General features: G+C 37.8%; 2 protein-coding genes and 1 long non-coding RNA gene across 6 annotated transcripts in view; 1 reads left to right on the top strand and 2 right to left on the bottom strand.

Annotated features, from left to right (window-relative positions):
- The window catches only part of brsk1a (BR serine/threonine kinase 1a), a 13494-nt gene extending 10412 nt beyond the window's left edge, over nt 1–3082 (bottom strand). The window contains exons 1-4 of the mRNA XM_016513250.1: nt 3078–3082; nt 872–974; nt 711–779; nt 408–554 (exon numbers count right to left, since the gene is read on the bottom strand). Of these exons, the coding sequence (XP_016368736.1) occupies nt 408–554; nt 711–779; nt 872–974; nt 3078–3082 (324 nt within the window). The remainder of the gene's footprint in view (nt 1–407; nt 555–710; nt 780–871; nt 975–3077) is intronic.
- A 1429-nt stretch (nt 3083–4511) lies between these two features.
- On the bottom strand, nt 4512–8304 carry LOC107708958 (uncharacterized). The gene is made up of 3 exons (XR_001636425.1): nt 8239–8304; nt 6784–6883; nt 4512–4608 (listed from the first exon to the last, which is right to left on the bottom strand). It is a non-coding gene; the product is annotated as an uncharacterized LOC107708958 (long non-coding RNA).
- A 76-nt stretch (nt 8305–8380) lies between these two features.
- Nucleotides 8381–14296, top strand: part of kansl1a (KAT8 regulatory NSL complex subunit 1a) — a 21271-nt gene continuing 15355 nt past the window's right edge. For 2 of the 4 annotated variants that reach the window (XM_016513328.1, XM_016513324.1), the window contains exons 1-2: nt 8381–8823; nt 11685–13096. In XM_016513328.1, coding sequence (XP_016368814.1) covers nt 11751–13096 — 1346 coding nt within the window. In that variant the 5' untranslated portion in view covers nt 8381–8823; nt 11685–11750. Of the gene's footprint in view, nt 8824–10343; nt 10957–11680; nt 13097–14296 lie in introns of those variants that run through there. The other 2 variants (XM_016513325.1, XM_016513326.1) reach the window with 2 other exon arrangements.

Here is a 14296-nt window from a genome sequence, read left to right as displayed (position 1 = left end):
TGATCTTCAGAAATCATTCTAATATGCTGATTTATTATTAGAATTATCAACAGTTGTGCAGCCAAATATTTTTAAGTTACGCCTTCTTTCTTTGCGTGAACGTTTGGGCGGCGTTATGCAAATCTTCTCACATCGTGACGTAGACATGTGGGGTGTGTTAGAACGAGCCGTTTTAGGTAGGCGTGGTTGACTCCTTACTTTTATAAAGAATATCTCTTTGGATTTGAGACTTTAGTCTTTGCAACTTTACAGATCTTCTTTATGCACCAAGAGCTTGTAACACTCCAAAGAGAAAGGAAAAATTGAAATCGCATCATATGACCCCTTTAAGTTAATTAAATTTGGACATGTTTATAGTTATCGAACCACCACAGTGCGCTTGATGCTTAATCACAGTACTCCCTCACCGTGAGTCTTTGTTCAGGATTGACCTCGATCATGCCCCGCAGCAGAGCCTGGCAGTCGGGTGGGATGAAATGGGGCATGTGGAACACTCCACTCTTCACCTTCTCCAGCAGCTGCCGCAGGTTATCATGGTCGAAGGGCAGCGCGCCCTGAGGACAGCGGACAGAAAGTCCCAGATACAAAGACACAGATGGTAGTGACAAGCAAGGTGTGTTTCAGTTATTTGCTGTGAGCTAAAAAAGAGTAGGCTAATAAGTGATAAGTGGGGGAAAGTATAATGCTCTCTGAGAGAGTGATTTCCTCACCACTAGCAGTGCGAAGAGTATGACTCCACAGCTCCATACATCAGCCCGTCGACCATCATATTTCTCACCCTAAAGTAGAAGCCAAAGGTAGTAATATGGTAAATGGTTCACTTTCAGACAGAATGATGCTCTAAAACATAGAGGTTACTTTTTGGACCTACCCTGATAACCTCTGGACATGCATAATGAGGAGATCTGCAAATAGTTTGGGAAAACAGAGTATGGAAGGGTGTGAGAGAGTATAGTTTGTTTAAAATAACATAGCTGTTTTAACATTTGGGTATGTCACATTTAGGCGAAAATAAAAAAAATATGCCCCTGAGCTTAAGAGGTTAAATGAAACTGAAAATATAATTAAGCAATACAGAATTGGAAGTTGTAGTAAGTTGTGCATATTATGTTGGTTTGACAAGTCAGTATACTAATCTACTTATCTACTATTCAAGCTTCTTCTTCTTTAGAGACTAAATTACTAAAAATGTATGCAACCTAGAGCTTTCAAGCTTTGACCACCAGACCTTTAGGCTGTTCCGACTTGTGTGCTAAAACATGCTATCAACATGCTAAAATTGCTAGGACAAGCCTAATCATGCTAGCACCTAATACAATGCTAAAACATGCTAGCAGCGCTAAAACATGTTAGGGCATGCTAAAACTTGTTAGATTAAGTGCTAAAACATCCTAGAAGCATGTTAAAACATGCACATGTTAAAACGTGCTAGCTACGTGTTAAAACATGCTAGCAACAAGATAAAATGTGCTAGGAACAAGATGAAACATGGTAGCAATGTAAACATGCTAGCAATATACTAAATCACACTAGCCTCATGCTAAAAATGTTAACAGCACTTAACAAAATGTTAAAACTGACAAGGTGATAAAACATGCTAGAACATGTTACAATATGCTAGGAACATGCTATTGTTAGATAAGTGCTAAAACATGCTAGCAATAAGATAAAATGTGCTAGCAATGTGATGAAAACTGGTAGCAATATAGAAAAACCTAATAAAAAAACATGCTAGCAACAAGTTAACTGGCTAGCTTCATGTTAAAAATGTTAGCAATGTATAATACAATGTGAAAACAGGTTAGCAGTGTTAAAACATGTTGGGACATGCAAAAACCTGCTAGCTAAGTGTTAAACCATGCTAGCAACAGTATAAAATGTGCTAAAAATGAGATGAAACATGGTAGAAACATGCTAGCAACATACTAGATAATGCTATCATCATGGTAAAAATTTTTAACAACACTTAACAAAATGGTAAAACTAAGGTGTTAAAACATGCTACAATACAGTGGGTACGGAAAGTATTCAGACCCCCTTAAATTTTTCACTCTTTGTTATATTGCAGCCATTTGCTAAAATCATTTAAGTTAATTTTTTTTCCTCATTAATGTACACATCATGCTGAAAGTGCTCAAATCTGCTAGCAACAAGTTAAAATGTGCTAGCAACGTGATGAAACATGGTAGCAATATATAAAAACATGCAAGCAACATACTAAATCATGCTAGAAATAAAGTAAAACATGCGAGCTTCATGCTAAATGTCAACAACGCCTAAATGTTAAAACTTACAAGGTGACAAAACATACTTAAACCATGCAAATAACATTCTAGCAATGTGATAAAACATGTAAACAATGTGCTAAAACATCGTAGGAACATGTTAAATTAACATTAGCCAAATGCTAAAAGAATATAGCAGTGCTAAAACATGTTAACAGTAAATAGTAGATACAGTAAAAACAGTAAAACTTGTCAAGCCAAAATGTTTTTACATTATTTAACAAATTAATTTATCAACTTCCATCTGTAAAAAAATGCCTAGTGATATATGGTAGCTGCATATGATATTTTGCCATCTAATTCAATGGCATTCATTAATTTTTAAGTGTGGCTTTAGTGTTCATATAATGTGTATTGTGTACTTTAACACAGCTGGAAAACTGTATTGATCAATCATCATGCAGTATCAGAATTATCCATTTCATATCGCAATGCATGCAGCTTGAAGTACAATAAAGCAAGCAAGCAGCATTATAAACCACACGCATTATGAATATGGCAGGTTTATTATAGTTAAATAAAACCATAAAAAAAACATTTTTGTTACTTAAAAAGTAAAATAAAATAATAAAATAAATGTTAACTGAAATTAAAATATTTTAAATCAAATTTTTTAATCAACATGTATCATTTTCATTTAGTTTAACTAGATGTAAAATAACCATAGCTTTGCCAATCAAAGTCACCCTTCTCAATCGATCAGACTTTTCGTTCCCAGTACATGTCATTACAGAAAGCCAGGTCCTGTTAGTAAGCTCCTGCTTCTAGATGTATCTACCAGCTGGACATCACCTCATGACAAAAACACCATTTAGAAACTCCTCCTAACTGTGTTTGTGAAATATAAGTGATATATATATGGCACCGAATGAAAAGCATCTTCAAGTACCAAATACGTAGAACTCGGAAATAAATAAACAAACAAACAAATACATTTAAAAAAAAACAACAACAAAAAAACACCGTGTGTATCCAAATTGTTTACGTCATGGGAAAAATATTATTTTATTTTATTATAATCATTTTTAAATGTATCTTTTACTTTAAGCGTTCATGTCTTTTGGTCAACATAAAAAAAAAAAAATTAACAACACAAATAAAATATCTAAATAAAAAACAACATCAAAGTTTTAATACTTGACCAGTTCAACAAAGTGTTAATAATTTACGAGTTCACACACAGGCTGGTATGAGTTAATCCTTTTTATCTGTATCTTAATGATTTTTATTGTATATTGTTGTTGTTTTATGTCATTGTGCTTATTTTCTGTCACAACCGTGATACAAACTGCAAATATTTTTATATGAATATGAGTTTTTATATTAACAATAATAATTATTATTATTCATTTGCATCATTGTGCCTATAACCCCCAATACAACAATTCTGTGAACCCTTTTCTAATCTTATATAGGCCCTTGCTAGCGATACTATAAAACCTACATGACATGCATGCATGATTAACATGGGATGAAAAGTATGAAAATGGTTTTGTCAACACCATCAGAATTTCTTCAATAGATGGTGCTGACAGTCAGTTGCTGTGTTTACAGGCCCGCTTTCAGGAAACCACTTGAGCAGCACTGCCAATGTTAACCACTGCAGTTAAAGGTCAATCAACCATTGCATGCAATTAAATATTATGAAGCTATTTAGTGTCAGTTATTTAGTGAACACAGTTATGTATAGGCTGCCTCTTAATTGTCATGGTTATTGATAGTAATTTATTCAAAATCAAATGAAATGCACTGTTTTATTACAGTGTGAAATCTGGAAAATAATAATAATAATAATAAAACTGGGTTCTTCTTTCTTCCACTGTTACAAATAACACAGTAAACATGAGGGACACCAACGAGGACAACAACTTCCCAGGATCAAAATAAACTATTCCACTGCTTTCCAGCTCTTGCACCCCTTTCACTGTCCATAAAATGGTTTAGTCCAGTGCAATGTGAGGGAATGCAAGGGCACTGGAGGACCCAGAAAGGAAGGACCTAAGTTAAAAATAACAGTAAAAATAATCAGAATCAACAAATCAATGCATTCATCCAGACAGAAGACAAATGTACAAACAATCGCTCCACAATACTGTAATGAAACGCTCCGTAAACTGTGCTACATTAAACTGCAGATACATTTCAAACAGAATAAAAGTCACAATGAAAAAACATAACAAAATTAGGAATAAATCAGGTAGAAGAGTATTTGATATTTAAATGTAAATCCATGTCCCCTCATGAGGCTGCCGTGGTCCCCTTCACACAGGCCTCAAAAGCTTCCAGCAGCTCCTTACAGCCCTCTGCACCCTTCCCCTGAACACTGGACACATAAACAGTGCGTTTAGTGTGCTAACAAAGAAATAGTGTACACCTATGATATTATGATTCTGCTGTGCAGTGTGTCTGTGCATTGATTTTTTGGATGTCAAGATCAAAGGGGCCACATTCTTTGAAGTCAGAGGGTGTTGTTACGTCATCACATGAAAGAGCCTTCAAAGTTATGCTTTTTTTAAGATAAGGTAGTTGGCATTAAATACTTTGGGAAGTCTTGCAGTGTGACATGGTATAAGCAAACCAAAACTACTTCGAACTGTATATTTTTAAAGAAATTATTATACCTTTAGGACCTCATTGAAGGAATATCTCACCCAAAAATCAAAGTTGTTAAAAATGTGCTCACCCTCAGGTCATCCAAGATGTAGACGAGTTTGTTTCTTAATCTGAATAGATTTGGAGAAATATAGCATTACTTTACTTGTTCACCAATGGATCCTCTGCAGTGAATGGGTGCCGTCAGAATGAGAGTCCAAACAGCTGATAAAAACATCACAATAATCCACAAGTAATCCACACCACTCCAGTCATTCAATTAACAACTTGTGAAGTGAAAAGCTGTTTGTGAGAAACAAACTTTTTACCAAAAACCGTTGCTTCTGGCCAAAATACAAGTCCATAATCACGCGTCCTCCAGTGAAAAAGTCCATCCCCTGTTGTCCTCTCACATCAATACCCACCCACATATTTGTTTAGAGCTGTTTTGGACTGCTTTGGCTTATAAACAGTACTTTATCTGTGCATATTTCTCACAACGTTTTCACTGGAGAAAGCAATATTATGGATAGAGGACTCATATTTTAGCCTGGATTCATGCGGATTATTGTGATGTTTTTATCAGCTGTTTGGACTCTCATTCTGACGGCACCCATTCACTGCAGAGCATCCATTGGAGAGCAAGTGATGGAAGGCTACATTTCTCCAAATCTGCGCTGATAAACAAACAAACTCATCTACATCTTGTATGGCCTAAGGGTGAGTACATTTTAAACACATTTTCATTTTTGGATTTTCTTCAGAGAGCGCTAGTTTGAAATATCTCTCTGTCCAAGTGCTAAAATCGAATAAAAAGGATAATTCTTGCACACTAGGTGATTTTAAGATCTTGACCAGATTTGCACGTTACAGCAACTATTACCCTCATAAATAACGCAGACATTGCAATACAGGCGATGAAATGTGAGCTGTGAGCACACCTCCACTCTCTATTTGAAACCAGGCTATATTTACATCACACATATACATTACTAAAGTTCATGCTAAATTTGGCATATTGCTCTGAATTTTGCATGCAAATATGAGAAATGTTTATCATTATTTTTTGACTTGTATGCAATCATGCATATTCAGGATGCAAAGACTCAAGCCTTTGTTTAATTTTATTTTGTAATCTCAAATGTACTCTGAATGATTACTTAATGAATTGAATACATAATGCAATATAATGCAACTGGCAAATGCTGTATTTTATGTGTAAGCGAACAACCCAGAAGTGATGCACCGCAAATGATAACCTCAATTTACAATGAGTGCTATTGACTAAATCAGTTGAGAAATAGTCATAAAGTAGATAGCGCTTTTTTGTAAATGGCACAACTTGTGCAACTCACCGTAAAGTTCACATTATTGTGTCATTGTGTGAGTGCATTGACCTCTGACCTTTTGACCTAGAAAGAGAGCACTTTGCTTTGTTCACAATTATAGATGGAGGTTAATCATTTGTGCGTGAAAGCCTACAATGCTGGAAAATGACAGAAACTATCGTAATATGTATCTCCAAAGCTCTGTCGATATCAAACGCAAGCACCAAGGGGAATGTGTGCTCCAGCCACATGCTTTAACTTAGTAACATGATGGCTAACATGGATAATTTTCCACCTGCATCATCACTTCCCAAACCTGCTCCCCCCACCAGCACCATGTGCTCAGTCTTGTCATTTAGTATCCAACACACACATTTTAACTAGCCTTTCAAATAGTTTCATTCCCAAACCACTACTCATAACCTATATACTGTACATAGAGTTGTCATGATATGATGGTGCATAACTAAAAACAAATTCATGCTGAGCTATTAAGCATGCAACAGCACCAGATATTTAAAGTATTCAAAATTCAATGTTGCATTAATGTACTATGTCCTTACTGAAATATGACTCACCATTTGTCCAGCTCATCTTTGGGAGCCTTGCACTGGGCAGGAACTTCTTCTGGCATTTTTCTTTGTTTGTGTGACACAATGTCAGTGAGCTGAGAAGAGCCTTTAAAGAAGTACAGGGTGAAAAACTAATATATATATAGGATTACTTCCCAGTCTGTGCGGGAAGGAGGAGGAAGAGAGGGAGGAGAAACAGGCTGCAGAAAGTGTCAGAGGGCAAGAATGATATAGTAAAGGTGACCTGGGCGAAATTAGAATAGAATAGAATGTACCTTTTTGAAAGGCACATACTGCATATATTTTCATGTTGTTTCCTGGTATGATTTTACAAGATACCCGCAATGTTTCTATTTCATTATAATGCAAATCAAGATCCAGCAAGTCTGCTGTAAATATTCATTTCTAAGTGTGAACAAGGGGTTAAGATTGTAAACTAATGTTTTAATGTTTTTAAATCCTAACCATTTAAGAGTCTCTCTCTCTCTGAGTGTGTGTGTGTGTGTGTGTGTGTGTGTGTGTGTGTGTTTAAAATATGTATTTTCCATATTCCATATAATTTCCATATCCTTTTTAGTCTTACATTTTATTGTTAACAGGTTGGTGAATATACGGCAACATTTTCATTTATTAACTATTCCTTTATTTTTGACTTAATCGAATATAGGGCATATAGGAAAGACTACAATCAAACACTAGATGGCGCAGCTTTACAAGAGCCAGTAGGAACAAGCACAAACTACAAAATAAAGGAAAACTATCAACATCGCAGATAACACACACACATATACACACACACACACACACACACACACACACACACACGCGCGACTTTATTTCTACTTTTTGTTATTATTATTATGTTTTGTTTATCCTAATGTAACCCCTGGCTGTATTTATAATTCTTGAAAACATAAATAAATACATTTGCTGATATGTATAAAAAAAAAAAAAAAAAAAAAAAAAAAAAAAAAATAAAATTTTTTTTTAAAAAAAAATTTAATTTTATAACCCCTGGCTGTATTTATAATTCTTGAAAACATAAATAAATGAATATGTTAAAAAAAAAAAAAAAAAAAAAAAAAAAGTCAAATTAAGCTTTTTCTTAAAAAAAAAAAATTTTGATATTAATGGGTTTTAAAATTAGTAATAAAGTGTAATAAACTAATTTCAGTGCCTAGAAATAAGAAAAAAAGAAGCTAAGACAGTATTATATAACATGATATAGAGATGGCTATGGAGCTCTGTCAAGAACAGGCAGTATGCCTACATGAAGTCTGTTGTGAGTAATTTGACATTAACCTAGAATAATGAGCATAATTAATTTTGTAATTATGGATAAGAACAAGAAAGAATAACTAAAGATAATATTTAAAATAATTAATTTATTTAAAATATTTATTCGAATACTTTTCTTTTGGTACGACGGCTGAGCTTGGCGAAATATATGTAACGTTATACCACATGTTTTTTTGCGTTCGCGGTCCCCCTCTAGTGGCCGGCCGGTGAATAGCTGTTCTGCGTTCACTCTAGCGGCGGGCGTGAGAACGTCTCCCGCCTACAGGCTTCTCGCTAGTCGCTACACACTCTGCATCTGTATTTGTCAGGCTCAAATCCAAGGGAGACGAACGAGGCGCCATCTTTCGTGCGTTTCTCCCTGCAACGATGAGAAAATGATCTCGAAACCGGTGGTCCATGCCACCTCCAATCTGTAAATAAAGGCGTATATGAAAATTACTCGTATCTGAGCAAAACATCGATTCATAATATACAGAAAAAATATACATTTGCTATCCATAATCCACTGAAGGGGACAGCAGCAACAAGGTGTTGTCTAGTATCAACCATTTCGTGATTCCGGAGCCGATAACGAAAAGGGTTCCTGAAATCGGGTTGTTTTTCACGAAGCGGACACGGATATGGCAAAGGCGGCGGGGCTGCTTGACCAAACGGCTTATTTCGTGCTTTGGTGACATTATTGTGCGATTGAAGCCAAATAGGTGGAATAGTTGTCGAAATTCCCTCGGATCGCGCGCCTGTCACGTGGTAGGTTCCTCCTTTTTCTTTGTTAGTGGACGATCTCGAGCAGCAGCAGCATTTATGTTACATAAACCTAAGCCTGCAAACCTATCTGAGCTTCCAGTTGAACTCATATTACCAGGAACTGTTGTATTTGCAATAATTTTTATGTATCATTTTATTTATGGGGGTTTGAAGGCTCGTATGTTTGCTTTAAATCATTTACTATCTAGTACTTTCTCACGCAATAAACTCATACGCGCGCTTATTTATTACTTCCCTCCCCATTTTAGCTATAACGGACGTATATATCTTCCTCATGTTTTGATCTACAACTAGCAGCCTCGTTTAGTCTGTACTACCTTATCAGTTTCAAACCGGTTCTCGTTGTTGGTTAAAATGACTTGCATAATGTAAGCAAGGCCGTTTGAGAGCATATGCTCCCATTTACAGTATGAGGCTTGCGAGACATTTAGCAGCAATGCATTAAAACGCCATACGATGTATTTAATGAGCTTCTACGTGTAACGTTAGTCTTCGAGCCTGAGCTGAAACGCTCCTTCGTTTATGCACGCCACGGAAGTGGTATGAATGTTCATGTGGTCTGTTCAGCATATGCCTGCTAACGCGGAAAATTGCACAAGTGCGTTATGGTTGTAAGTAGCTAGGCATTGGTGTGTGAGATTTTATAAACGAATTTAACGTTAACCTAATACGTATTACCTATTATTGATCCGAAGCGTGTATTATACCGGTATTTCCTGTATTAAGGTCGCTTGTTATAGCAGTCATGCTTAGAAAACGCGCGATTATTTGATTTTATTTGAAATTACGCAGAAACGTTTGCGCTCTTTACGCTCCCTTCGCCCCTTCTTTGTTAATCCTTAACCGGATTTGTCATGTTTACTACTTTGACATATTTGACAAACTCCATAACTCCCTGAGAACACACCCAGCGTTTTGTTTTAATGTTTCAGATTAAATATTACATTAATTTGTTGCCAGTTAAAATGACCGAACATTACTTTTTGAAATGAAAATATCAGTGTGCTAAAAAAAGAAGAAGAAGAAGAAAAAAACGGTTATATTGTAGATGGAGCGGGTCGCCCCCTCATGGGCACCACCATGTTTTCATCACATGACCATCCCTTTTCATGTCATGCAGTTGACAGAGTTACTGCTAATAATAACCTTATTAATAAAATATTTACTTTATAAAGTGTTTTCACAAAGCAGAGACAAAGACCTTAAAACAAACAAACCTCTTTTGTGTGAAGTTGCAGCCGTTCGTAAACAAATATCATTTATCACCATTGGTAGTATTGTGACAAATAAAAGCTAGCTTAACGTTAATTTATTGAGTTACTTATTGAGTGTACTTTTCATGCAAAACTGCTGGCAAGTAATGTATCATCAGTAAAATATCCTTCACCCTCTTGTGTCAGTGTGTCTGTATACCTCCTTTGATATTGCAGTGGCTATTATAATAATTAAGAAGCCACACTGACATATTTTGTTAGTAGTGAAATACTCTACAGCTGTGTTTGTTGGAATTGAGGTATGGGTATTTGTAACGTGGTAATTCATGAGTTGAACCATCTACATGCACTTATGAAGAGATAGTCTCTTATCTGTTGAGGCCTAAAGGCATATTCCTAATTCCGTTGACACAGATGGTCTGCTGAGGCCAGAGGAGGAGGGGAAACTGAGAAGGCTTGCTCTTACATAAGCTTGAATAGAGTAGGTCTTTCCCTACTAACGACTATGGTAATGGTCCCCGCTCAGTTCAGGTCAATGAGTTCTCATTCCCTTTTTTACTTTGAGGTGAAGAGCATCGGGGCAGATAAATTCTTGTCCAAGAAATACTGATAACGCAAATTTCTGTTTGTGTCCACTTACTCTGTTTTCAGTAGTTATCTTCTGATCTGTGTTTATATTTATTTATCCAGTGTATTGATACTAAAATAAAAATCAGTATGGCATCACAATTGACCTATTTACGTTCCTGGTCTTATTGTGAACGATTCGACACTGCATGTTATTACAAAGAGTTTCCCTCCCAAAACAATATTCCCTATCCCAAAAACTAATCTTATTGGAGGCCTGCTGGCATGGATTTTGGAAAAGGATTATCAGGCAGAGATTGCAGTTGTGTTTCAGGTATTTTACTCATGAATGCCTCAAAAAAAATGTGAAGCTCGAAATGGACTGTTGTAAGAAAACCTTTAAGATAAGAACGCTCCTTAGACAATTCATGTGGAAAAAATGAATAAAAAAGACCCACCCGCTGAATATCCTGTTTCAGTCTTAAATAGGCAGATTACACAAGTGCAATGCTTATTTTCATTATCAGACAGTAAGTGGACTAAATAGCTTACTGGCTGCTGGCTGCTTATTGTTAAAGTTTAATGAATACGTTAGGGAAAAAAGAATCTTGTTGAAGGCCTGCTGGCCTGAATTTTGGAGAAGGAATATCAGACAGAGATTGCAGTTATGTTTTAGGCATTTTACTTATCTTCCGAATTTTGAGCCGCAAAATAAGGTTTGCTGAAACTTGGTCTTGTAAGAAAACATTTAAGATAAGAAAACTCCTAGTCATAATGATCTTACACAATTCATGTGGATAAATGAATAAATAAGCCCCACCTTTTTGTCATAAATATGAAGATTACAGAAGTGCAGTGGACTGCAAACTGCTTGTCTGCTTGAGTGAAAATATTAGAAATGATGTGCACTAGTTTAAATGGCTTGTATCTCCAGCAGGTTGTTATTAAAGATTATTGAATACTCTTGTTATATTGAAAACTCTTGTTATTTGTCTTCACCTTCAAAATATTGTGTATATTTGCAGTCTCCTAAATCTTTTTTTTCCCCCCCTTTGTAGCCAGGCTGTGTAGGTGGGCTGGAGTGAAGGTTTGGAGGTGCAGGCTGCCGTGTCCATTCCTTGGCCCTGCATGGCTGCGATGGCGCCCGCTCTGACTGACGCCCCAGCCGAAGCCCGCCACATCCGCTTCAAACTTGCCTCTCCCTCATCCACCCTGTCCCCCGGCAGCACCGAGAACAACAGCAACGCCAGTAACATCCTTATCTCCGACTCAGTCTCAGACTCTGCCGGTAGCCACACCAACGGCAAGTGTCACATCAACGCCGACGACGGACAGAACTTCGCCCATTATCACAGCGTCAAGGGTCAGGAGCAGGACCCCCTGTCTAAAGCCCCGTCTCTGGGCAAGCTGGCACCTTACTTGTGCTCTGATGTCAAACCATTGCCCTCGTCCACCAAAGTCAAGGAGTCACTGAAGCTGCAAGGTGTCCTCATCAAGCAGTCGGTGCTGAAGAGCCACGGCCTGCTGAGCAGCTCCATATTCCCCAGCGCTGCTGCAGGCAGCGACTTCCTGCTGCGCAAGCGCCACGCACTTGAGCTGACTGGAGGTCAACTGAAGAGTCTGGTCAACGGTACCGGAGCTGGAAGTACCATGGTGCCTGTGAACAGACTCTCCAAGAAAGTGGCCGTACCTAGTGCCGCCGTGGCTGAGAAAGGCAGTGTGGCCACAGTGAATGGAGACAGCAACCAGCCTTCCACCAATGGGGAAGCGCTGTTATCCGTGTCCTCGAAGTCTGTTGGTACCTTTGCAACCGGTGGACAGAACGGCGATGTGAAGCCACAACAGAATTTGACACCAAGCATTCAAGGCGTGTCATCACAAAGGGAGCTCACGGCTTTGTCTGAAAGTGCAGAAGTTAACGCAGAACCGGAGAGTCCCGTTGATGGAATGGTAGTCGAAACAAACAGTAACAATGTCGTCGACTGTCCCTCGTCCCTTAGCTCTTCCCCGGTCCACGATGACTCATCCCTTTCGACTCCCAACCTGGAGGCTCTGCTCTGGGATCGGGCTCAGCAGAGCCAACACAGGCAAACGGACATCGAAGGCCGCCTGCTGCGTCTTCGCAAGCGGCTGCAGGTGGTGCAGGCCAAGCAGGTGGAACGGCATTTCAAACAGCAACTTGCTGGTTTTGTGGACCGCACTCTGACCCCGACATCTAGCCGCAGGGCGGATCCAGGGGCGTGGAGAGGGTCTCGCGCTTCCGTGGGCACCCACGCACATAACCTGAGTCGGTTTTTGAAGGGTGGTAGGGTGGCTTTGGAACTGGATCAACTGCATCTCAGCGGCACCACGCATTTACGAGCGACAGAGGCTCAGTTTGACTCGGACGCCACCGAAAGCAGTTCGGGAGGAGAGAGTGACATCGAGGAGGAGGAGCTTACCAGAGCGGATGTTGACCAGCGTCATATTAAACTGTAAGTCAAACATTCGTTTTCAGAAAGAGTCTACTTTTAAAGACATGAAATGAAATGAAGTGCATGTTATAGATCTTATTATGAACAATTGTTTAATCAAAATGTGAACTGGTCTTGCTAGACTTCTCTCTGGCGATGTATGCATTATTTTTCCAATCATTTAGTCCATTCAAACCCCATGCTGCAAGCTTATGTTTATCTGCCTCAACTTTTGTGCCCACACCTCAAAATCCAAACAACAAGTAAGTGTAAGCCTACATATTTTATTTCACAATATAAAATATGTAGGTTGCATTCGGATGTACGTCACAATATGGAAGAAAAGATCAGTTGAGCGTTGAACTACTTTTAATTTGAGCGCCACATTTTTAGAATGCTGTGTCACGAGCAAGATGATTTTTAAACGTTTCATTTCTTTTAAATTGAGCACAGCATTTTTAGAACGCTGTGTTATGCACGAGATGCATGTGTAGTGCATGTTTACACAGTAATCAATTTGAAACAGTATAGTCATCAAACAAATAGGTTCACATGACATTCACAGACGTGTTGATAATGGTGTTACACTCTTATAAGCATAAATTCATAGTACATGCAAATATCGTGGGTAAAATACTCAAATTTAGATTGAACCGTTTTATTAATTGTTTTAGGTGAGTAATAAATTGGTTTTGTAATGTAGATTTTTCTTCCATTGTCCATCACCTTGGATTTTTCACTGAACCCACATCGTCTTTCTTTCTGGGATTGCCTTTGGAGCAGAGCCTTTAGTCATGCCCCTTGACGTACTATACACTACACTCAAAAAAATACAGGCTCTTTATCAGCATCTGTGGTTCCATGAAGATCTTTTAACATCCATGGAATCTTTCCATTCCACAAGAATTTATTGCAATGATTTTAAATTCAGTTGAGGTATCTGACATATTATGACATAACATTGATGTTTTATATGAAGTCTTTAGAGCCATAGGCTATAATATGTTGTTTTTAGATAAATTGCTCAGACCAACCAGTTGGACAGAGGTTATATGTACAAATCATCCAAGCACCCAATTCCTAGCCATTTCTATAGGCTACATTTCATTAACATTACTAAATATTATTAAACTGGAAAGAAATTAAAGCTCCATCTTTGATTGTCAAAAGAATTCTAGGTTCAGTTCACTCAGCCAATTAGATTTCACGTAGTATTTTCAT

Source organism: Sinocyclocheilus rhinocerous, unplaced genomic scaffold, assembly GCF_001515625.1.
Source record: "Sinocyclocheilus rhinocerous isolate Xijiao unplaced genomic scaffold, SAMN03320098_v1.1 scaffold24, whole genome shotgun sequence".
NCBI classification, from domain to species: Eukaryota; Metazoa; Chordata; class Actinopteri; order Cypriniformes; family Cyprinidae; genus Sinocyclocheilus; species Sinocyclocheilus rhinocerous.
This window is presented reverse-complemented; position numbering and strand designations above follow the sequence as displayed.